Raw genomic sequence first — 25,219 nt, 5'->3', positions numbered from 1 at the left:
TAGGTGGGGAGCGTATGAGTTTCATTGCATCCAGAATGGCACTCAATGCCTTGGTGCCAATTTTGTAAGTCATTGCGGTGTTTAGCTTCAAGAGTGGGCTACTGCTAGTGCGACACAAAGCAGCTACACAGATCATAGTGTAGATATAACAGGAAAACCGTAAGCATCAGAGTAAAATCAGCAAAGTGGAACTTGCTGGAATATATGTGCTAGTATTGCCGATACGGCTAAAAGGCTTCGGATACCAGCTCTCTTCAACTGAAGGTGTGGTACTATTAATATCAGTGTAACTCTCAAAGGCGACACAGCTCCCCGCATTTCCTTGTTGTTCTTATAGGATTCAAGTGGGCAGGCCACTACAAATCCTATTCCCATGTTTACAAAATCCTACGAATCAAAGAGGCCCGAAGAGTTCAAAGTGTCCATACCAACCGACCGTATAGACCTCCACACTGCAAATGTCCCTGCTCATCTTCACTACAAGGAACATACTGTACTACTATCATACTTCCTTCGTTCCACAATATAAGTCTTGGTAGAGATTTCCACTATGAATCACATACAGATGTATCCAGATACATTTTAGAGTGTAGATTCACTCATTTTGCTCCATATGTAGTCCATGGTGGAATCTATACAAAGACTTGTATTTAGGAACGGAGAGAGTACTTATTAAAGAAGAACAGAAGAGGAACATGCTAAAGAAGAGCAAGCAGATTTTGGATAATAAAATGGTCATTGCGCAGTGCCCACACATGATGAACCAGAGCGCATTAAGAAAGCAACTCCCTGTTGTCTCTCTATATGTGGTGCATGTGCTTTTTCGAAAGTAAACTAGGAACATTAGCTGACCAATTAAATGTTATCTGTTTTAGTAATATCAGCATCATATCAGATTCGTACTTGAGCAACAAGTTTGGAATTATGAGTGACACGTTGTTTAGCTTGATGGGTTCAGGAGCAGTGTTAAGCAGGTACGATGATGGTACTGAATATAAAGGCATGTATGCACGTAAGTTGCGTGACTTTTGTCATTTGGGTCAGTCGACCATTTCAGGCGGTTGGATGAGGATCCTACGTCTCCTAACCCTTCTTATTCCTCGTCTCTGATTCTTCCCATACAGAACACCGCACGGGCCGCCGACCGGACCACCGGCCCCCACCGCCTATGTTCCTCCGCCACCCCCACCCCCGCCCCCACCCGCGTCAAGTTTTCTTTGTTTGGCGAGGCACCACCGCCGCCCCCACCCCACAACCAAAGTCCCCACCCGAGCCCCTTCGTTCGCCCCGGTGAACTCCGGTGAGCTCTGAAAAATCGACTAACCCAATTTTGAAATTTAGTCTACTATGATTTAACTAGTGTGGAATATAAAAGGGGAAAACCATAAGCATTGGGAGTATAGTGTTGAGTGTGTCATGGCGGATCTGAAGGTGCAAACCGGACAAAGGCAACTTCGCAACCAATGTTTGCTTTCAACTAGCAAGTAAGTGATGGACAAGAAATCAGAGTAAAGCAGTGGCGATCTATTTTCTTGCTGCGATAAATAAGTTGAGCAGATATGAAAGAGTACCGCCTCTGGTGCGGCGCCGTGTATGCATCTGCTGAGAATTTGACGGTGTTGCGGTAGAGATGGTTGTCGGCGGCGTGGAAGCAGATCTAGGAGGGTAGACGGTGGCGGCGGGGCACGGTGGACGACACGGTCGTAGGAGTGGCATCGGCAAGGTGGACGACGGCGGGGATGAAGCAAGAGGACGGGATGCAAGGATCCCGGTCCGAAGCCATGGATGAGAGAGGTCGATCTCTTGTAATGGACGGCGACGTCAGGGTATCAGCTCCGGCATGGTGGAGGAGGACGGTGGTGGATGGGGTGGCGGACAGAGGAGGCTGGGGTGGAGAGGGTGTTTTGGCGCCCACGGATTACGAATGGGAAAATGGAGGTGGAGAGGAAGGGGGAACCATGTCTTCAGGGCGCGCTTGTCTCAAATGCGAGGAAATTTACAAACTTAGACCTTGTTTCAAATTTCCTACATCACAGCAATATTAGTCGGTTGGGGATAGGACGATAATCTCGCATACACCGAATATTTGCCGATGAGAGTTTGTTTTTGGCGCCCACCGTGTATGAATCGGGGAGGGAGTCGATTTTGGCCGAGGACACACTGTGTTTTGGCGCCCACCATGTATGAATCCGGGTGAGAGGCGGTTATGTCATGTTTGAGTGAAATTACAAACCTACCCCTATCGAACCTATAGAAATCGAGCAGATAGGCTTTCTGTGGCAGGGATAGGCAGTAGTAATTTCCATCTCGTAGATTTTGGTTTCGGGCGGTTACTGCGACTTTCCCTGCTTCGTTCAAATTTTGCAGAGTGCACGTTTACCGTGCCAACTCAATTTCAATCCCGTTTGTACTCTATTTTTTCAGACGGGATCCATTTTCTATTGGAATAAAATTCTATATACATCATTTTTATATATACTTTCAAAAGCACAACAAGGAATTCTGCTCCTTTATATGTATAATATGATTTACAAATACAATGATCTCAAAATCATAAGGTTGAATTCAAAAAATTAAACCAAATTATGTTCTACTAAAATGTATGGATCAGTAATTTCTACATATTAAATAACATAGATGCGCGTGAATTCATATGAGTATGCATATTTGATAGATCAATTTTGGTTCGAGTACGGATTACATGTATCATCATCTCGAATTGGAATATTTGAATCCCTTTTATGTTCACTCCTTTCACGGCCATCTCTCTCGCATGCATGCTCCTTCATGTAGCTATCACTCTCTTTTCTCTAGCTCACCCGCACGCTCACTTCATGTTTCTCCTATCCTCGCAAACATGGTCTCTCGACGTCTCCCTTGAGAAGTGTCACACTCTCCCTATCATTATACATTACACGGTTGTCATTATCTCTCACATCTCTATAATTCTCTCGTATCACTAGGTACCTAAGCTTTCTTTTTCACCGCCACACACACGGTCTCCACTCGTCTTTCACTTTGTGTTTATCTCTATGGGATTCTCTCACACACCCTATATGTCTCTAGATATGAATCATACCACTAAAATTACTCTCTCTCTCTCTCTTATAGACACAACATTTGTTGCGGTCTCCTTTTCGTCTCCATCCCAGACTGACACTATCCATTTGTTTACCGATCAGACAAACTCCCCCCTCTCTCTCTCACACACACACACAACTCCTGCTTCCACTCCCCTTCCCGACTACTGTCTCTCTCACACACACAAAACTCTCGCTTTCGCACCCCCGACTCGTATTTCCCTCACAAACATTTATCGACTAGCCTCTAGATAGGTTTATACACCCGCACACTCATGCCTCCACTATCGCATACATGTCTCTCTCCCGCTCCTTGTATCTATGTAGATTTTTCTTCCCTTCTTGAGACACGCCCTCTCGATCGTGCACACACACACTATCGCCTCATTTTAAGTTGATACCTCATGCACACAGACTCTAGGTGTCTTTGTCACACATTCACTCTGTCCTCCTCCTCTCTCCCTCTCTCTCACACACACATGGGCTTTTTGCAACAACTAGCAAGATGCCCATGTGTTGCACGGAACATGAAGATGCATTTGTATGAGTAGTTTATCTTGTGGGAGAAAAGGATGAACAAGGGAAGGCCTTATTTGCAAGTGTGGAGAGGGGTGTGGGTATCTTTTTGCAAAATTGTCATAGTTTCCTTCCTATCCGTCAGATATAGATCGGACGGCCTATATTGCAGGATGGCAAGCACACGATCATCACCGACTATGCTTTTTATAAGAGTAGGGATAAAAACAGAGTTGGTGATGATGGTGGCCCTGCCATCCTGCAATATAGGTCGTCTGATTTATATCTGACGGATAGGAACGAAACTATGGCAATTTACCCGCACTCCTCTCCACATTTGCAGATAAGGCCTTCCCTCATTCATCCTTTCTCCCACGAGATCTTGATCTTCCATGCAACGCACAAGCATCTTGCTAGTAAGAGTAGAAATTAGACATATACCACTTCTCGAATCTTGAAACCAACAACATTCCTCCCTTATATCATCAAAACCGCCAAAGGAATATATTTTGAGTGAAACATAACATTTTTTTAGTGATATACATATTTCAAAACTAGACTTTTTTTCTATCAAATCGATGAATATGTATTAATCTACTCTAATCATGTGGCAACGCATTAGCACATTGCTAGTAGTTATTATAATTTTTTGGACACCAGACAAACTGTGGAGTACATATACGAAGAGAAGAGGCGCATGCACGCAGTCAGTCTCTCGATGTGTCTCGCACACATGAGTGTTACGTAAAGGCAACGTTAACAAATAAACCCTAAAACCCTAGGTGCACGATTGCTGCATTCGCGGGTACCGGGTACGTGGTGGAGTGCACCTTTGTAGGAATAGTCAGCTCACGTGATAATTTGATCCGTAGGAGTTGATGGTCGGGACCACATGTGAACGACTTGGAGGCGGTCGCTCACCAGTTGCCACAGATTGAGTAGCCACGTTCAAAATATCATTTTTTGGCGGGGTTAAGAGTTCCGATTTTCAATGGCGCGTTATAAGTACTAAGTAGTTTTTAGAACGATTGGTATGGAGCGAAAATGGAATTCATAGTACTACGTACCTCCTTGGCGTATGGTTGTATGGGTTTATGTTGCGAGATGTTGAACCTAGTAATTCTAGGGCAAATACTATGGTTTTGATTTAGATGTTGGTTTTCAGTAATGAAAATCGGAAGGGGGAAACCCTTCTTTGATTAAAAAAACTACTACCTCCGTTCTGGTTTACTAGTCCCCATCGTATTTTGGGTCAAAGTTTGTCCATGAATTTTACTTGTAAAATGTGAATGGAAAATGAGATTTTGTTATACGTAGACAAAAAAGGACTGGAGGGAGTGATTGCTCTGACACGGACGCGACCTCTCATAGCGCAGGCATTGAACTGGCGTGCCGTCCAAGAGGGCCCCACTCGCTCCAGGCCCGGCTGAAAATGCCTCCTCGCCGCATGCAACTGGCTTCAGACTGCCCCGCCTGCCTTCATTGAATCCGCATGTGTGCCGGCAACACGTCCTTCCGCGAGCCGGCCGGCATTTTAGAACACAAAAAATGACCAAAATATAATTAATTGCGCATGGTCTTGACTAGTTGTGCTCGCACTGGTAGCAGGAACTAGAGGTTTTTCTTTATTCATAACTCTCCTCAATTTTTTTTGGCTTTGAAGTGAATCATGGTTGTGGACATTATGTATGTGGAGATATCTGTGAACATGAGTTTGATGTGGAAGTTGAACTTGGAATGTTGGGCTTGCACGTGAACTATACCATGTCCAATGCTACGTCTGTTATTGTTTGGAAAGTAATTGTTGTTATTACATGACCCAAAAAAATTTGTGCCACATCAGTAGATGCACGGACATCACAACAGGCATGCTAACTGGATAAACATTTGAACCTAGCTACTATGAAGGAAATTTTGTATTGACAACAGTTTTAGATAGCAGGAGGTGCCTAGCCTGCTCTGCCTCTGCTAGCTTCTTCCATCTCTTCTTTGGCATGGGTGAAGAGAGCATTTGATTGCTCTTTTCGCTTCTTTAGGAACTCAGCTACATTCTCAAGGGATGTTGCACGCTTTCTTTCAGCCTTTACTAGAGCCACGAGGACACGAACAGCTGATGACTCCACCTGGCTTGTGTGTAATCCAGCATCATCTGGGAATTTTCACCTTGTGTATAATCCAGCATCATTAGGGAACTGGCACCTTGTGTGTAATCCAGCCTCATTCTGGAAACATGATCTTGAGGTTGACCACACTTCCCTCCTCGCAGGAACTGCATCCTGAGATGAAGTTACTTCTTTTTTAGATCAATAGTCAGAGCAACCCAGATCCATTTAGTAGAAGCCAGATAAACAGAACTGGGAGAAGTGAATTCAAAAGGAAAAAATATAAAAACAGACTACAAGGTGAGAACACCCACTTCCTACATCAAGCTAAAAACAAAAGCATTTGGACGATTAAGACTCTTCTTATGACACATCGAAGAACATGAGGCTTAAGAGAAACATAAACTACAACATATACACATCGAAGAACACAGGGCTAAACGAAAGTAATTGAAAGGATGTTACTTACCAAAGCTCGTTTTACAGGTTCGGTGTAGCTCCTCTTTAACTTGCCACGCTCCTTGAAGATGTCCCCAATATCCCATGTTTGGTCTTCATTGCTCCTCTGCATGTTCGCACTCGTGGTTTTAAAATCTCAACATGGCAAGAAAAAGGGACGCTATAACCAATTACTTTTACAGGAACAATAGCACCCAGGAAATTTGAAGGGTAGGTATGAACAAAATTTGAACTGCACATGTACTGCTAAGTAATTCAATACACACATTACCAATCGAGGAGGAGAACGATGGTCGCGGCGGCCTCTGCGAGTCATGGTCGGCAATGGGAGTTAGTTCATTGTCCACGACGGTGGTGCTTCTGTGCTTGGCGTCGGCTTCCGGGAAGCAGATCCGAGACCGTGGAAGACGGTGTTGGGGAAGAGCCTCCGTGTATGACGACGGCGGTGGACCGGCTCCAGTGCAGCATACGAGGTCGTCGATGAGGCAGATGCGCTGCGGTGGACAAGTGTGCCGATGTATAAGGGGAGGAACACGAAGGCTGCGATGCCGTGGAGAAGTCTATTTTGCGGTGGGGATAGAAAATGGGGAGTATTCTGGTGTACTACTTTGGGTGCCAGGGTGGGGTTGGCTGGGTAGGGTCAACCTGAAGTTACGAAAACAGCCCCCTACCAACCGTCATCCGTTGGCCTGTTCCGAAGGCTAGGATGGTAACTTCCCACTGCTCGAATCAGGGTCACGGGAGATTTTCCCGTCGACCTCAAAATTTTGAGACACTGAACTCCCCGTGTGGCGTGTTGGGTGATTCGGGTAAGCAACTAGCGAGTAGTACTAGTAAACTCTGCATATTAGGTTTGACCGAAGTCAAACTTCCTAAAGTTTGACCAAGTTTATAGAAAATATAAACATTTACCATAACAGATATGTATGATGTGAAAGTACATTCAATAATGAATCTAATGGTATTTATTTGTTATTGTATATGTTAATATTTTTTGTTATAAACTTTCTGAGAGTTTACAAAACTTGACTTTGACCAATGCTAATACGCGGACTTAAATAAAAATGGAGGGTGTACACATTTGTTTTCTTAGTATGTAGTGAATTTATCATTTGTTGAAATTGTGAAATAAATATATTAGGCTACTGACTTCGAATGTAATGGTCTATACAATTCAATAGTTACAATCATTGTCGAATTCCAAGATGTATACGAGGTCTATAGTACTTCACGACATGCTCAAACTCGCATAATCCCAATCAAATGGCAATCAAAATGCATTTCATAGTTATTACTTTGTAGGATGCAACAAAACCAACAATAACTCTACATCAGCCATTATAAAAGCAACATTTTGAACATATCCCAATGTGTGAATGAAACGTGAGAGAGAGCTTGCGAAGATGGAGCAGATAGGGCGGGAAAGACTGTATGTATGTGGACGAGAGAGTAGGAGACAAACCTAACGAAACAGAGAGAGGGATATAGAGAGAGAAAGAGAGAGGAATAAGTTAGGTCTGTGAGAAAGATGAAGACATGTAATATACGTGAGATGCGTGTGCATCCGGATTCTGTACACGTGGAAGGAGAAGAGACAACAGGTTTGATGAGAGAGCTGGAAAAACATGGACGAGAGGGGAAGGATCTCGTGGGTTGATGGATTGATAAATTTGTGCCGGGGAGAGAGGGATTGGTAATTTTGTGCGAGAGAGAGGGTGGGGGAGGAGTCAGTCAGCCGTCGTCACATCATCCTGCTTCCAAATGGCCCCGCATTCTCTAGCGCGGTGTGGTCGCCGTCTTCGATCTCCTCGATGCCCTCTTTGAAGATCCAGGTGTTGTGCATGATGGGGTGCAGAGAAGCACAAGCGAGAGTGGTCGCCATATAACCTTGGATGGGGATGAATTGTGTGCTCGGGGGAGGGGGTGTGTGTGCTGTGTGTTGTGTGTGTGTGTGTGCGTGTGTGTATGTGTGTCAGATATTGAGAGAAAACAAACCTAAGGAGAGAAATGTGTGTGTATGTGACCGAAAGCTACATGCTAAACAGGGTATTCACGAAGAGATTGTGTGTGCGAGATAGAGAGCGATGTGCGGGCCTTGAGGTGGGCAGGGGCCGGGTGAGGGTGTCAAAATGTGCGCGTTGATGCATGTGTTACATGCGATCGTGCAAGGGACAGATGAATTGGGAGAGATGGTTGTTGTGTTATGGATGCTCCTCTCTCTCTCTCTCTCACACACACACACACACACACAAGTAAAATAGAAGACCGTTCTCTCATGTATACACAAGTACACAATGTATCGGCATCTATCTATGTCTCACTCATGCATGATCATTTGCACATTCACACCTCTCTATGTCTCTATCACACGCACACCGTCTCCACATTGCCCTTCCGCCACAACACACATATGGACACATACATCAATTCCAACATTGCTATCTGAAGGATGGGTTGAGGACTGTTTGTCTCTGATGGATTTCCCTATTTGGCTCCCTTTGTGAGTTGACTCTATAGATCTTCTCTGTGACCATAAATTGGCAGCTGTAGCAAAAGTATATATACTTGCTAGACCTTCTCATTGAAGAAGGTGAGGATACTAAAGACCGGGTGTTGTCACAATTTCTCAGTAAGGCAACAGGTGATGTAGTGATTGATGATCCCCGTTTCGGTAGCAATTGCAAAAAGCCTATTTGCGGTTGCAGCATCCATAGCAATGCGTCACGTTCTCTCTCAGTCACACACATAAAATCAGTATTAAAAAAACTAGGGCGCACCTAAAACGTCCAAATCCAAATAAACACGAACCGGAGCTAAATTCAAATATATGGAAATATTGTAGCGTCAAGAACTTTTCCCGGAAAAAAAGTTGAGTAATATTCAGGGATTGTTTTCACACACACAAAAGGGTTCGGTCGATGCCCTTCGAGCGCGACACGGTGACGCACCGTTCGATCGACCGCGCGGCCACGGTTCACGCGCTTGCACAGGATTCCGTATCGTGGCCGTCACGCCCTCCCCTGAACCGCCTACTACCGCCATGCTCCCCCCCCCCACCCCCGCCATCCGTTTAACCCCGGGCACGATCCATTTTTTTCCGGCGAACTGCATTCCACACCAAATACTCATAAGATAGATCATGGGCACCCTGCCACCCTAATATAGATACTGGGGTAGCTTCTCTGTCGTCTTCTTCGTTCGCTCCGTCGAACTTCTTTCACAAATCGACTGACCCAAATTATACTATTAGTACGAACGTATTAAGTACAGTAGGAACACGAAGATACGAGCAGTAGTACCAACTGCAAGAAGAATAGTAGTAAGACATAGTACTAGTACTACTGTACGTACTAAAGAGTTCAAATAACAAGAAATAACGTAAACATAGTTCTGTTGGGGCCTCAGCACAACACACCCTTGAAAATAAACTAAGCAACTATTCCACTTGACACTGCAGCAGAACCAGCATGAGCGACGGCACTGCCACCTAATCGGAGTCCGAGTCCAGGTCCTCGACTTCGTCCTCGTCCCTCTTCCTGGCATGCATAGGAAGCGAGCAAGGCATGCTTTCACCGTCGCGGATCCACGTGTGTAGATGATGAAGAACTCATCGTTGGTGATGGCTCTAACCTGGTACTCAGCGGCGACAATGGAGATTTGGGAGACCATGGATTTTCGAGGAGGGTTAGGAGAAGTTGAACTGGTGTAATGTGAAAGGACGGGACGACTGGGAGCGAACTGTTGTAAGGTAATGTACTAGTAGAAGACGGGGATGAGTAGGGCATGCGAATGGCATGGGGTTGCTGGCTTGCCCGGTGGATAAACGGCTGCAAGCCCCCAAGGAGTTCTCGAGAACTATGTGGGACCCACTAGATGTCATGTCTACTAGACCCGTATCGTAGGCCTGACGGTATAGCTTCTGCATGTTCGCATGCCATGCCGGCGCGTGGGTAACTTCACTTAATTCCGTCAACCGTCGCGCCTCCCACAACCTTCGCCTCCCTCGCGCGGTCGCGCCCTTTGAGACTTCGACCGGGTATAAATGAGCAATTTTTTTGCCTACTCCGCATGCATGATACTCCCTCTGGTCCATTTTACTTCCGTCAACCGTTTGCAAAGTTTTTGACCAAATTTATACTAAAAATATCAATATCTACAATACTGATTATAATGAGTATAAGAACTACTATTAGATGAGTTAGATGAGTTAAAGATTCTAATCCTGAACTAACCCTGAAGTAACTCTAGTGAAAGAGGTGTTTGGATGACAGGGTTAGATGGAGCACGGATACGACGAGGTGCCTTCATGGGCAGTGTGAGAGGGAGGGAGGGAGGGATAGGACGAGAAGCTTCGAGGAAGTGGGGAGGGAGCTGCTGCGGGGAGAGCGAGAGAAAAATGTGTTTTTTAGTGTCCCGAGAAGAACTAACCCAAATAAGCACCTCTTGGGTGGGTTAGATTTTTTTGGGGTTAGTTGAGTTCAAACTAACCCAAACTAACTCTAACACATGGATCCAAACAGGGCCAAGGTTAGCTATTAGAGTACTACTACCTCCCTTCTAGTTTAAAGGGCTCGATTCAAAAATGTCACCTACTCTTAGCAAGATAGAGGCGGTGGAATAGTTTTTGTAGTTCTTCACAAAAAATGTGTTTACCAATGCATGCATGAACACTAGTTACTCTAACCCCCCTCTCTTCTTTAATTCTTTGCCACATCAGCATGTTTGCTATTTCCGTGTGCATGATACCAGCTAAGATACCACCATTATGGCCAGCCTTAATCATCGCATGCAATAATTTAGTGCACCTTGAAATATGAACATGTGTGGGGCGTGTATGTTTTTAATGACTTGAGACTATACCTAGCCCGGCATGCAAGATGAGACTTATTATGCACCATTCCCCATACCTGTAGGAAGTCCATTCATCTCCAAATCTTTTCCTCTCCATGTGTGGAAACAATATGCCTGGGAGACTCTCCTTCTCCCTCCGGCGGTCCCACCACTCCACCCCGTGTGGAAAAAATCTGCATGCATGACTCTCCTCCCCCCGCGCTCGTCCAATCCGTTGTGACCAGTAATATTTCCACCCCTTCCCTCCCCCGTAATTTATTCCAACAAATATGCCCACGTAGATGTTACACGCAACATATCTTCCGGGATGCTGCTTCAGCCGATCCCTGGCGCTAGAAGAAGATGAGCTGGGTCCGCCTTATTTTGGCCCCCGCATCCGAGATGAGCCCTTTCCCAAAGGGTTCACGCTCCCGAGAGATACGCCCAAGTACACCGGCTTCGTGAAGCCAGAGGACTGGCTGGTTGACTACTCCACAGCCGTCAGCATCGCCAACGGCAACAAGCGCGTTGCCGTGAAGTACGTTCTGCTTATGCTCCAGGGCACAACCCGGACGTGGCTGAACAGCTTGAAGCCCCGCAGCATCAACAGCTGGGTTGATTTCACTGAAGCCTTCATCCGCAACTTCACCAGCACGTACAAGCGGCCGCCCAAGCCTCGCCAAATCTCCTTATGTGTCCAAGGTCCCAATGAGTCGACTCGTGACTACCTCACTCGATGGGCCGAGCTGCGCAACTCCTGCGAGGGCGTGCACGAGGTGAAGGTCATCGAGTATTTCACTGCCGGGTGCCGAGAAGGCACCCTCCTCAAGCACTGGCTTCTCTGCGACGAGCCGGGAACCCTCGACGAACTACTAATCATAGCAGACAAGTACGCCACAGCCGACTCCTCCATGAAGGCAGAAATCAAAGTTGACACGTCTGGCAAAGTGGCTCCTCGGACTCCGGCTGGCGACACCAGTCGGCGCCAGCAACCGAAAGACAACAAGCGCAAGGCCACGCTGCCGGCTTCCACCAGCCGGCAGGTGGCAACAGTCGAAGATCGGCAGCCAGAAGGGCAGCCTCCACCCAAGCGTCAAAAAGGTGGCAAGACCAACTGGTTGCCTGCCTTCTCATATGAGTAGACTATCGATGCGCCCTACAAATTCCACAACGGAGCAAAGCCGTCCAACCACACCACTCGGAAGTGCCACTGGCTCACCCGGATCGCCAAGGGTGATGGGCTCCCGCCTCCTCCGCTTGTTGGCCCGCCGCCTCCTCCGCAGCAGCAGGCGGCGGTTCGGCCAGTTGGTGCCATACAAGATGAATACCCTGAAGAGCATGGAGCTTATGTCGTGTTCACCAGCATGGCCGACGATAGGCACAGCAAATGGCAGCGACAACAAGAAGTAAATGCAATCGCATCATAGACCCCCGAGTTCATGCATTGGTCTGAGAAGCCCATCAACTGGAGCAGAGCTGACCACCCGAAGGTGATGCCAAATCCCAGTTCTTATGCCCTAGTTTTGGATGCCACTTTCGCCACAGAGAGGCGGCTTCTCGCTTTTCCCGAGTCCTGATAGATGGCGGCAGCAGCATCAACATCCTATACCGAGACACTATGGAGAAGTTAGGAATCAAACAGAGGCAGCTTCAGCCCAGTCGGACTGTGTTCCATGGCATAGTTCCTGGCCTTTCCTTCTCACCAATTGGCAAGACTCAAATTTACGTCCTCTTCGGAGACAAAGAGCACTTTTGCCGAGACCTAGTCTGATTTAAGGTGGTGGACCTTGAGAGCCCCTATCATGCACTGCTTGGTCGGCCTTCTCTGGCCAAGTTCATGGCGGTCCCCCACTATGCCTACCTCAAGATGAAGATGCCGAGCACCAAGGGAATCCTAACCATAACTGGGGACTATAAGAAGTCGTCCGCCTGCGCGGCAGATAGCAGCCGGCTAGCCGAGTCCCTCGTGATTGTGGCTGAAAAGCGGCTCCTTGACCAGGTTGTGGCAATGGCAGGCAAGCTGCCAAAAATGTCGCCCAACCCCAAGGAGCCGTAAGCTAAGGGCTCGTTCAAGCCGGCCAAAGAGACAAAGAAGATACCCTTGGACCCGGAGCGCCCAGAGAGGCACGCTGTCATAGGTGCGAACCTTGACAGCAAATAGGAAAGCGAGCTCATCGATTTTCTCTGTGAGAATCGGGGCATCTTTGCATGGTCTCCCAAGGACATGCCGGGTGTTCCGACGGATTTCGCCGAGCACAAGCTACATGTCTGACCTGGTGCTAAGCCAGTCAGGCAGCCCCTGTGCCGTCTGTTAGAGGATAAGAGAAGAGTTGTTGGAGAGGAAATATCTCAGCTTCTAGCAGCCGGCTTCCTCATGGAAGTGTTCTTTTCCGAATGGTTAGCCAACCCAGTCCTCGTGCTGAAGAAGAATAAGCAGTGGCGCATGTGTATTGATTATACCAGCCTCAACAAAGCTTGACTCAAAGACCCATTTGCTTTGCCAAGAATCAACCTAGTAATTGACTCCACAGCCGGATGCGAGCTGTTGAGCTTTTTGGATGCATACTCAGGATATCATCAGATCAAGTTGAGCCCGACCGACAGGCTGATGACCGCCTTCATCACGCCATTCGGAGCCTTTTGTTACCTGACCATGACGTTTGGCTTGAGAAATGTCAGCGCCACGTTCTAGCATTGCATGCAGAAGTGTCTCCTCAAGCAACTCGGCAAAAACGCCCACGTCTACGTGGATGATGTTGTGGTGAAGACGGAGAAGCGCGGAACACTGCTAGAAGACCTCAAGGAGACCTTTGAAAACTTGCGCCGATTTCAGATCAAGCTCAACCTGGAGAAATGCGTCTTTGGAGTACCAGCCGGCCAGCTTCTTGGCTTCCTGGTCTCAGAGCGCGGCATAGAGTGTAACCCTGTGAAGATCAAGGCCGTCGAGAGGATGGAGGTGTCCACCCGACTGTTGGACGTGCAGAAATTCACCGGCTGCTTGGCATCCATCAGCCGTTTCATCAGTCGGCTAGGCGAGAAGGCTCTTCCCCTGTACCAGCTCATGAAGAAGACCACTTTTTTCAAGTGGAGCGACAAGGCGGATGAAGCTTTTCTCCAGCTCAAGAAGATGCTGACCACTTCGCCTGTCCTGGCGACTCCGATTGCTAAGGAGCCCATGCTTCTCTACATCGCCGCCACCAGCCGGGTGGTTAGCATAGTCATAGTTGTGGAACGCAAGGAAGAAGGCAAAGCACTACCGGTCCAGAGGCCGGTGTATTACCTGAGTGAAGTGTTGTCCGCCTCCAAGAAGAACTACCCGCACTATCAGAAGATGTGTTATGGCGTACACTTCGCCGCCAAGAAGCTGAAGCCATACTTCCAAGAGCACCCGATCACCGTTGTCTACACTGCTCCTCTTGCCGAGATCATCGGAAGCCGAGATGCTTTGGGCTGAGTGGCAAATGGGCCATAGATTTGGCCCCCTACACCATCTACTACCAGCCTTGCACCGCCATCAAGTCACAAGCACTGGCCGACTTCCTCGTCGACTGGGCCGAGACCCAGTACCTGCCGCCAGCGCCAGACTCCACCCATTGGCGGATGCACTTTGATGGTTCCAAGATGCGCACCGGTTTGTGAGCCAGCATCGTCCTCACCTCTCCCAAAGGCGACAAGCTCAGATATGTGCTGCAAATCCACTTTGCCGCCTCCAACAACGTTGCTGAATACGAAGCACTCATTCACGGGCCCCGGCTTGCCAAGGAAATCGGCATTCGCCGGATCCTGTGTTATGGAGACTCTGACTTGGTGGTCCAGCAGTCATCAGGCGACTGGGACGCCAAAGATTCAAACATGGCAAGCTACCGCTTCCTCGTCCAGCAACTCAGCGGATACTTTGAAGGGTGCGAGTTCCTACATGTGCCAAGAAGTGGCAATGAGCAAGCAGACGCCTTGGCATGAATCGGCTCCACCCGACAAGCAATACCAACCGGCGTCGCCCTGCAACGCCTCCTTAAGCCGTCTGTCAAGCCATCGCCAGAGTCAGATTCCATCTTCGTGTTGGCCCCTCCTGAAGCAGTCGGATCTGACTTGAGGACCCCAGCAGCCGGCGCGGGGAATTCGGCAGGCGGCCCGGGGACTACGGCAGCCGCACCCGGCCCTGGGACTTCAGAACCCGGCCCGGGGACTGCAGCAGTCGGCCCGGGGACTTCATCAATTTAGCAAGCGGTAGCCGACTCCAACCCGCCGCCTCCCGGCCCAACCGCCCTCGTGCAAGTTGCAGTCCTGGCAGTCGAAGAAATAGCAGCACCTTCATGGGCGCAGCCCATCCTCAACTTTCTAGTGAACAAAGAGCTGTCAACTGATGAGATCTCGGCCCGGCAAGTCCAACACCGGGCAGCAGCGTACACCATTGTCAACAGAGAACTTGTGAGGCGCAGTGTCACGGGCATGTACCAGCGCTGCGTAGAGCCAGAGCAAGGTCAAGCAATCCTCAAAGATATCCACCAAGGCGAGTGTGGCCACCACGCGGCGTCAAGAGCTCTTGTTGCCAAAGCTTTCCGCCATGGGTTTTTCTGGCCGACTGCTCTAGAAGATGCCAAAGGCTTAGTCTAGAAATGCAAAGGGTGCCAGAAGTTCCGCTCTAAGCCTCATCAGTCGGCTTCTGCACTCAAGACCATCCCCATTGCCTAGCCCTTCGCTGTCTGGGAGCTGGATATGGTGGGACCATTCAAGACAGCACGCCGCGGCATGACTCATCTGCTTGTCATGGTGGACAAGTTCACCAAGTGGATAGAAGCAAAACCAATCAAGAAGTTGAACGGTCCGACTACTGTGACTTTCATCACCGACATCACCATCCGGTATGGCATACAACACAGCATCATCACCGACAATGGCACAAACTTTGCCAAAGGCGCCTTGGCTCGTTTCTGCGTGACGCAGGGCATCCGACTGGGCTTAGCGTCCGTTGCCCATCCACTGTCAAACGGCCAAGTGGAGCGGGCAAACGGCCTCATTTTGTCTGGCATCAAGCCCTGACTGGTCAAGCCTCTGGAGCGCTTGACCGGTTGTTGGCTCGACGAGCTACCGACCGTCCTCTGGAGCCTGCACACAACTCCGAACAAGTCAACTGGCTTCACGCCCTTCTTCCTCGTCTACGATGCCAAAGCCGTCATCCCGACGGACATAGAATTCGACTCCCCTCGAGTCACCATGTACACCGAAGAAGAGGCAAAAGAAGCATGAGAAGATAGCGTCGATCTACTGGAAGAGGGCCGGCTGCCGGCGCTCAGCCAGTCCACCATCTACCAACAGAGTCTACGCCGGTACTACAACTGGAAGGTCAAGCCAAGATCCTTCCAAGAGGGAGACCTTGTGCTCCGGCTGATCCAGCGAACAGCCGGCCAGCACAAGCTCTCGACACCTTGGGAAGGCCCCTTCATCATCAGCAAGGTGTTGGGAAACGACTCCTACTACCTGATCGATGCTCAGAAGCCTCGAGCACGCAAAAGAGATGACTCCGGCAAGGAGACGGAACGACCATGGAATGCAAACCTCCTTCGAAGGTTTTATAGTTAACGTAGTATGTACCAAGCCATCTTTTGTATTAAGTATGAAGACTCCAGGTCCCCCGAGAAGAAGCTCGGGGACTGCCCTCCTTTATCTATATGATAAGTATTATGCCTATGAATGTGTTAGTCCGCCTGGCACCGGGTTCGACCAGTCGACCTGGGGGCTCGCCGCCTTGTCCTATGTAATGCTTCCAGTAGCCGGACAAGTAATGTGTTGGCACTTAAGCCCTCTCCTGCCAAAGCCGTAGCTCGCAGAACAGCTACCCGGTAGGTAGGAGCCAAAGGCAGGAAAGGGTGCCCACACGAAAAATGGCTAAGGACCCAAAAGCATGTGCATAGTTCAAGCCGGCTCCCCGCCTCACCGACCGGCTGCCGCGCAGCCGGCCGGTCGGCTTCTACTTAAAATTGCTAAAACGCTCTAGTCGGCTAAGTACTTGCCTTCCCAAACTGGCTAAGTACTTGACCCAGCCACAGTCCGCAGAGCAGCTGTCCGGCTGGCAAGACGGCAACTCAGGGAGGGCGGCAAAGGAAAAAGGCCAAGGAGCAGAAAGCGAGAAGAGATAGAACTCGGCAAAAGTATTTACATAACAAAAGCCCCTTGGCCAATATTCAACAGATGTTTGAAGTAGACCCCATGGGTGGAATTGTGCGAAGCTAATAAAGTTTGTCGAGACTGATAAGCAGGTAAAAACAAAGATAAATTGGCAGCCTAGGAAGCAGCAGACGGGTTCGGCGGAACGGTGGAGTCGGTGGTGCCGGTTGGTGGAGCAGCCGGCTGGTCAGTCTCTGCTTGGTTGCCTTCAGCAGAAGTCGGCTCGCTCTGGCGTGGCTCGTTGCTGGAGGCGTGGTCGAGCTGAGGCTGGCCGTCCGCTTCAACCTCTGGCGCTTCCTCTTCACTTTCCTTTTCCTCGTCGTATTTTCCCTTGTCGCTGGAGTCGATCACTTCGGCCGAGTCCTCGCCATCCTCCGGGTTCAACCCGAACCACTCTGGTGGCACCTCGGCACCATTCTCAGCCAGCTCCGGTACGAAGACGTTGGTGTTGGTGTACTCGGCGATCGCCACCGCCCGCTTGGTGAGATCACGCTCCACCGCCACCAGCTCCTCCTGGGCCTCCTATCGAAATGTGGTCAACCGGGCTAGATTTATCCCAGGGTACCACGCCTTGACGAACTCCAGGGCCTGGCGTGCGCTAGCCCGGGCTGAGGAGCCCTTCCAAGCCTCAAGATGGCCAGCCACCACTTCCAGCCAGTCGGCGGTCCGGCTGGGAGTGCATGGAGCCGGCATGTCTGGCCATAGGGCGGAGATCGTCTGGGCTCCGACGCGCTGAAGGCGGCACAGAATCCGATAAGCCGGCTGAAGGCGGGCCTGGATGCTGAGGAGCTGATCACTAAGGGATCAGGGGGCGTCGGCAGCAATTTGCGCTCCTTCTGCCCTCCGTTCCTCGCGATAGGCCTCGATGGCCTGGTTGGCGGCGCCGGAGTGGCCAGAGAAGAAGTCTGCACGAGCAGAAAGCAAGTGAGGCAGAAGCCGGGAGCTAGAGGTCGGCCTAGTCAGCAGCCGGCAAATCAAAGAAAGAGGAAGGAAGAACTCTACCGTCAACCATGTCTTCAATCTCGCCGAAGGGCAGTCAACATTGCCTCCCTATCAGTCCAAACGGAGCGTTCGGTCTCGAACTCAGCAAGGAGACCAGACTCTTTCGCCTCCGCCTCTTTCTGAGCTGTCTTGAGAAGCTCCGCCAGCTGCGTGGCCAGCCGGTCACGCTCTTCGGCCAGCTTGCTGCACTCCTCCTCCTTGGTACGCAAGGCGGTCTCGGCTTCACCAAGCTGCTGCTGCAAGGCAGCGTTGGCCTCTGCAAGAAGGGAGAAAGGAAAAGGCATCAGCAGCCAACGGAAAAGAAGAGAGCAGATGCCGGGGAGATCCGGCCCGCCTGCTCAGTAGTCGGCCCAAATCTCGGGGACTACAGCCCACGGGTGCGCCAGTGCACCCCCGTAGAGAAAAGAAACAAGGACTTACTCCGGCTCTCCAACAAGTCGACAGCCCGTCGGTCTAGCTCTCGGACGTTGGAGTTGAACACGACTGCGCGGAGGTTGTGATAGTCCTATAACGAAGATAACAGATGAAGTTAGTACTCGGAGCTCGCCAAATTAAAAGCTTCGAGCTGCTTGCTCGGCAGCAGGCCCAAAGCTCGGGGACTACACTAAGCGGGTGCACTGGCGCGCCCCCGCAAAGAAGTAAAGAAATTCAAGAGTCAAAGATGAAGAAGCATACCCAGATGGCTGCTCGCTACTCTAGGAATGCCTGGTTGCACCGCTTCAGGGCATCGGCTTCAGCTCGAAGCTTGCCTTGGACGTCCAGGATCGCCTGGTTCAAGGGGCCCGTCCCGCCTCCTTGCACCCAGTCGGCGGGCGCGGCGCTGGTCGCCTCAGCGTCCGGGATCGATGAGCTCGTGGCACCGACTTCCAACGGGCGCGGTACCGAAGCCGCCTTTGCAAACCGGTGGCGCGATGGTGTGCAGACCTCAGGAGTTGGGCCCGTTACCATCTCGCTCCGGCTGGTGGCACTGGTGGGTCGGCTGGCTACTTGTCCTGCGCTCCTTTGGATGGCGGTGCTGGAGGCACGACTACGTTCGGCATGGCGACGTCGCCGCCCTCCCTCTCCATGACCGGGTGATCATCGCTGGCACCCCCAGTCGGTGCCACAAACTCTGGCGGTGGCGGCATGGAGTTCAGGGGGACGACGAAGACCGGCTCCTGGCGGCGCGCGGCTTCCTTAAGCCGCTTCTTCGCGGCGGCATCGGCCTCGGCCTCCACCAACTTCTTCAGCACGGCGGCCTCCGCCTTCTCCCGGCGGGTGGCTTCCTGCTCCTCGCGCAACTCACGCGTGTTTCGCTCCCGCGCCTCCCGGAGGTCGGCAGCAGGATCGATTCGCCGGCTGATGGTGGAGGCCTTCGCCGACCCGATAACGGAGGCGGTGGCCGACTTCTCGAGTAAGAGCGGAGCCCTAAATCAAGAAGACAAGGAGAAGAAGCTCAGATAAAATCAACAAGAAAGGAAGGCACGAGAAAAAGATACTTACGCCGACACCATGGGAGGCGCCTTTGGGAGTTTTTGGAACTTGGCCGCCTTCGCGGCAGCTTCCTTCCGCCTGGTCACGGCGGTCGGATTCTTGGCCTTCTTCGGCGCGCTGCCGAACAAGGCGGCGCCCTGCTTATGCTTTCGCGTACCGCCTCGGCCAGACGGCTCGGCGGAGGGGCCCGCGTCTGCCTTGTCGGCGCCTCGTGAAGGGCGCGGCTCCTCCTCCTCCTCGAAGTCATCCGGCCACGACTCGACGCTGACTCCTTCTTCAGAGCCGCCTGCTCCGTAGACGCCGCCTGTGGCGTCATCTTCCAAGGCGGCCACCCCCAAGTCGGGGTCGTCCACATCGCTTACAGCTCAGTTCGATAGGTAGGGGCCGCCCGCCCCCACAACAGCGGTCGTCGCCTCAGACATGAAGATCTGTTTCAAAAAGCAAGAGGGAGGTCGGTCGATTCAACAAGGCGGAATCAAGATAAAACACGGAAAAGGGAAAAGATTGAAGAGCTTACGGCAGGCGGCGGGTCCGTGCGGGAGTACAGCTGCTTGCCGAATTGCCAGGACCCATCCAGCTTGAGGTCGGAGATCTCGTTCACCAAGTTTGCCACCTCGGTAGCTGGCATCTCCTTGGTACTCAGCCGGCATGGGTCGCGGTGCCCGCTCATCCGGCAGATCAAGTGAGGCCGGCCTTGGAGCGGGAGAACCCGGCGTGCGACAAAGGCGACCAGCAAGTCGGATGCTCTGAGGCCTTCGGCTTCAACCAACACCCGAAGTCGACTGATGGCGGCGGCGCCGTCTGGTGACACCGGCTTCGGCTTGTAGCCCCAGTTGGCCCGAGGCTCAGCCGGTGGGCCGGCTTCGTAGGCCGGTAGGTTGAGGAAGTCGACGGTCGGGTCGACGTTCTGCACATAGAAGTAAGATTGCTACCACATCTTGACGGACTGTGGCAGCTTGATGGAGGGGAATGGGTTCCTTGGAGACAAACGGTGCACGCCGACGAAGGCACCGCACTGAGCAGCCACCTCCCGGACTGAGGTGCCCAACTTGGTGTAGAAGAACGCTCCCCACAACTCGATGGTGGGGAGAATGCCGAGGTAGCCTTCACACATCGTGACGAAGGCGGAGAGAAGCATGACGGTATTGGGCGTGATGTGGTGAGGTTGGAGATGGTAGAATTCGAGGAACGAGCGGAGGAAGCCGCTCGCTGGCAGGCCGAAGCCACGGATGAAGTGCGAGCGGAAGATGACCCGCTCGCCATCCCCCGACGCCGGCGAAATCTCCCCCTCGAGAGGCACGTGCGCCTTCACATAGCCAGCGTCGGGAAGGCGTCGCGTGTCGCGGAGGAAGGCGATGTGGTCGTCATTGACATTCGATCCTTCCCAGTCTCCTCCCCGCTCACGCCCCATGAAGACCTTGGCGAGGAAAATGGCGCGGCGGGGGAGCTGGGATTGCAGCAGGGCTGAGAAGGGCTCAGGGCGGAAGAGCTCGACGGAAGCGACGGCGGCAGCACTCCGGCGGAGCTCGAGGGCGCTGCGGCGAGAGGGGGAAGAAAGAGGCAAGAGTAGGGGCAGGACGGCGTGCATGCTCTGCCGCTTCCCCTCCCCCCTACTTATAGCCGTTGGGCTATGAAGCCGAGGGGGCGAGCGTGGGGATCGTGGTATTAACTGTGTCCATGACCCCACGTCCCTCCGTTTGTCGCGTGAGTTACCACGCATGGTAACTCCGCGGGGAAGCTCAACCGGCCGCCTCGGCCACGGCGGATCTGCTCGCGTGCCGAGGCCCGGTAGTGGCGGGGCCAGCCTGCCGTCATGTCCCATCGCGCGTGTGGGCTGGCAGGCTGGCCCGGTTGGTTGACGCCAAGTGGCGTGCCCACAGGCCACAGCAGGCGGCGGGCTTGGAGGCTTCGCTAATAAGCCACCTGGTTCCCGTCGTCGCGTTCAAAGTTTTCAACGAGTCTGACTGGCGGTGGCCGACTCCCTCCACTTGGCACGCTAGGAGTCGGATGGGGATTCAGACCAGGGCACTCGGAGGAGGAAAGTGTTGAGGCCTCTCGGCTGATCAGCTGCGACGCCTCACCAGCTTCGGGGACTACTGTCGGAGTAATGGGCCACAGGTAGCCTAACCCAAGTCCCTGAGCCTTTCAAGACATCGGGGCTGGCTGCGCCCCTCAAAGGCACCAAGAAGAAGTGTCGCCTTCTGGTGGCCGACTGTCCCAAGCGGCCGGCTGCCGGAAGGCGGCCGAGTTCAAGAAGGCGGCTACTAGACGGGTCAACTTCCCGCGGGCAGCCTCCAGAGAGGCCCGCTCCTACCAGGCGGCCCACCGCGCCCTCGGAGTCCGCGCTCCCATTTAAGAAGACGAGACGGGGTGAGGCTACAGTGTAGCCCATCCCCCCCCCCCCCATATCCAGGGTCGGGCGTGGCCACAGTGCTCCGTATGGGCGGAGTCTCTGCCTGTACGTGGCATTGTTGTCACTCCATCCCTGACGTCCCTGCTGGCGGGTGAGGCCCTGTTCCCACAACGACCTGTCGGTACGGCCTGCAGGCAGCGGGCCCTACTAGGCAGCGAGAGCCCGGGAGTCGGCAGAGGCCAGACCAGTCGGACCTGAGGGAGGCCGGCTCCCGGCAGGTGGCATGTTCCTCCCTCGAGGTCTGCGCACCATTAACCATATGAGACCCGGAGTGGCTACAGTGATCTCCCACCACGCGGCGGGACTATAGCCACGCTCCCCAGACCAAGCATGTGTCATTAGTACCACGGCTACAGTGATCAGCAGCCGGCAGGACCCGTGAGCAGCGGGAGCGGCCTGTTGGCTCCGTACCAGACCAGTCGGCGGGGCCCACCAGGCGGCGGGCCCCAGCCGCCGGTGGAGAAGCCGGTGACCAGAGACACTGACAGTCGGGCCCTACACCCGGCCTGATTACCATTGAACCCCTGGGGGTAGGCCTATATAAACCCCCCAGGGCACCCATGCAAAGGGTTATGAACCGATTAGAACTATACTCATACCTAGAGGAAGGAGAGAATGTGCATGCCTTCTTCTACCTCTAGCATACAGCTCGAGGAGCACCAATGTACTCACTAGTGCCTTAGTGATCATGCGGAGACCCCGCAGAGCAGGAGTAGGGGTGTCATTGATAACCCACAAGTATAGGGGATCGCAACAGTTTTCGAGGGTAGAGTATTCAACCCAAATTTATTGATTTGACACAAGGGGAGCCAAAGAATATTCTCAAGTATTAGCAGCTGAGTTGTCAATTCAACCACACCTGGAAACTTAATATCTACAGCAAAGTGTTTAGTAGCAAAGTAATATGATAGTAGTGGTAATGATAGCAAAGGGTAATGGTCTCAAAAGTAATGTTTTTGGTATTTTGTAGTGATGATAGCAATAGCGACGGAAAAGTAAATAAGCGAAGAACAATATATGGAAAGCTCGTAGGCAATGGATCGGTGATAGAGAATTATGTCGGATGTGGTTCATCATGTAACAGTCATAACCTAGGGTGACACAGAACTAGCTCCAATTCATCAATGTAATGTAGGCATGTATTCCGAATATAGTCATACGTGCTTATGGAAAAGAACTTGGATGACATCTTTTGTCCTACCCTCCCGTGGAAGCGGGGTCCTAGCGGAAACTAAGGGATATTAAGGCCTCCTTTTAATAGAGTACCGGACCAAAGCATTAACACATAGTGAATACATGAACTCCTCAAACTACGGTCATCACCGGTAAGTATCCCGATTATTGTCACTTCGGGGTTAACGGATCATAACACATAATAGGTGACTATAGACTTGCAAGATAGGATCAAGAACTCTCATATATTGATGAAAACATAATAGGTTCAGATCTGAAATCATGGCACTCGGGCCCTAGTGACAAGCATTAAGCATAGCAAAGTCATAGCAACATCAATCTTAGAACATAGTGGATACTACGGATCAAACCCTAACAAAACTAACTCGATTACATGATAAATCTCATCCAACCCATCACCGTCCAGCAAGCCTACGATGGAATTACTCACGCACGGCGGTGAGCATCATGAAATTGGTGATGGAGGAAGGTTGACGATGACGATGGCGACGGATTCCCCTCTCCGGAGCCCCGAACGGACTCCAGATCAGCCCTCCCGAGAGGTTTTAGGGCTTGGCGGCGGCTCCATATCGTAAAACGCGATGAATCCTTCTCTCTGATTTTTCTCTCCCCGAAAGCAAATATATAGAGTTGGAGTTGAGGTCGGAGGAGCTCCAGGGGGCCCACGAGGTAGGGGGGTGCGCCCCCCACCCTCGTGGCTAGGGTGTGGGCCCCATGGTCTTCATCTTTTGCAAGGATTTTTTATTATTTCCGAAAATATGTTCCGTGAAGTTTCAGGTCATTCCGAGAACTTTTGTTTCTGCACATAAATAACACCATGGCAATTCTGCTGAAAACAGCGTCAGTCCGGGTTAGTTCCATTCAAATCATGCAAGTTAGAGTCCAAAACAAGGGCAGAAGTGTTTGGAAAAGTAGATACGACGAAGACATATCAGTTATCTCCTAGGAGAGCCCCGAACCTGGGTAAAGTACGTTGGCGTTCGTGTCTACGCCTCATCCCGCTTCCAGGCACCGACGACGTTCTACTCGCTCCCACCATGATAAGCCATCCATTGGCACATGTCGCACCCAACCCCCGACAGATAGAGCCGCATATTGAAACGCTTTTGCAAGGTGGATATCATTACATCGTACAATTACATAATAGATATGGATACATACAAAGGGCATACAAATGCCACATTAATACATCAAACATCATACATAAGATCAACATCCGACTACGGATGAAACACAAATAGAAACTTAAACGACATCCACCCTGCTAGCCCCGGCTGCTGACCCGGAACCTATCCCCTGATCGAAGAAGTAGAAGAAGAACTCCAAACAAGTAAACGTCGCTCTCACGTCATGATCATCGCATAACCTGTACCTACAACTGTTGTAGTAATCTGTGAGCCACGAGGACTCGGCAATCCCATTACCATGGGTATCAAGACTAGCAAAGCTCAATGGATAGAATAAGTGGTGGGGTTGCAGCAAGCAGCTAAGCATTGTATGGTGGCTAACATATGATTACAAGAGTAAGATGAGAATCTACACAAACGGTCGCAAACTAGTAATGATCAATAAGTGATCCTAAACTACTTACGTTCAAACATAACCCCACCGTGTTCTCTTCTCAAACTCACCCGAAAAGAGACGGTCACGGTTACGCTCGCGGTTGGTGTATTTTAATTGAGTTTACTTCAAGTTCACTACAACCGGATATTAACAAAAATCTCATTTGCCACATAACCGCGGGCATGGCTCTTGAAAGTTTAAACCCTGCAGGGGTGTCCCAACTTAGCCCATGACAAGCTCATGATCCGTGGAGACACTCCTCCATCTTGAGACCCTCCGATCAGACTCGGAATCCCGGTGCACAAGACATTTCAACAATGGTAAAACAAATCCAGCAAGACCTCCCGACGTGTCGACACCCTGATAGTAGCCGCGTGTGTCTCGTCTCAGGCCACGACGGATGAGCAACGCGTACAAGTGCC

General features: G+C 51.2%; 1 protein-coding gene across 1 annotated transcript; it reads left to right on the top strand.

The window, feature by feature from the left end:
• The first annotated feature begins 14,048 nt into the window (after window positions 1-14,048).
• On the top strand, window positions 14,049-14,441 carry LOC147972357 (uncharacterized). Its single transcript, XM_087524304.1, has one exon. The coding sequence runs from the start codon at window positions 14,049-14,051 to the stop codon at window positions 14,439-14,441; it is 393 nt and encodes a 130-aa protein (XP_087380430.1).
• Window positions 14,442-25,219: the final 10,778 nt, after the last annotated feature.

Source organism: Triticum urartu, chromosome 5A (genome assembly GCF_056163025.1).
Source record: "Triticum urartu cultivar PI428250 chromosome 5A, HENAU_Tu73, whole genome shotgun sequence".
NCBI classification, from domain to species: domain Eukaryota; kingdom Viridiplantae; phylum Streptophyta; class Magnoliopsida; order Poales; family Poaceae; genus Triticum; species Triticum urartu.
This window is presented reverse-complemented; position numbering and strand designations above follow the sequence as displayed.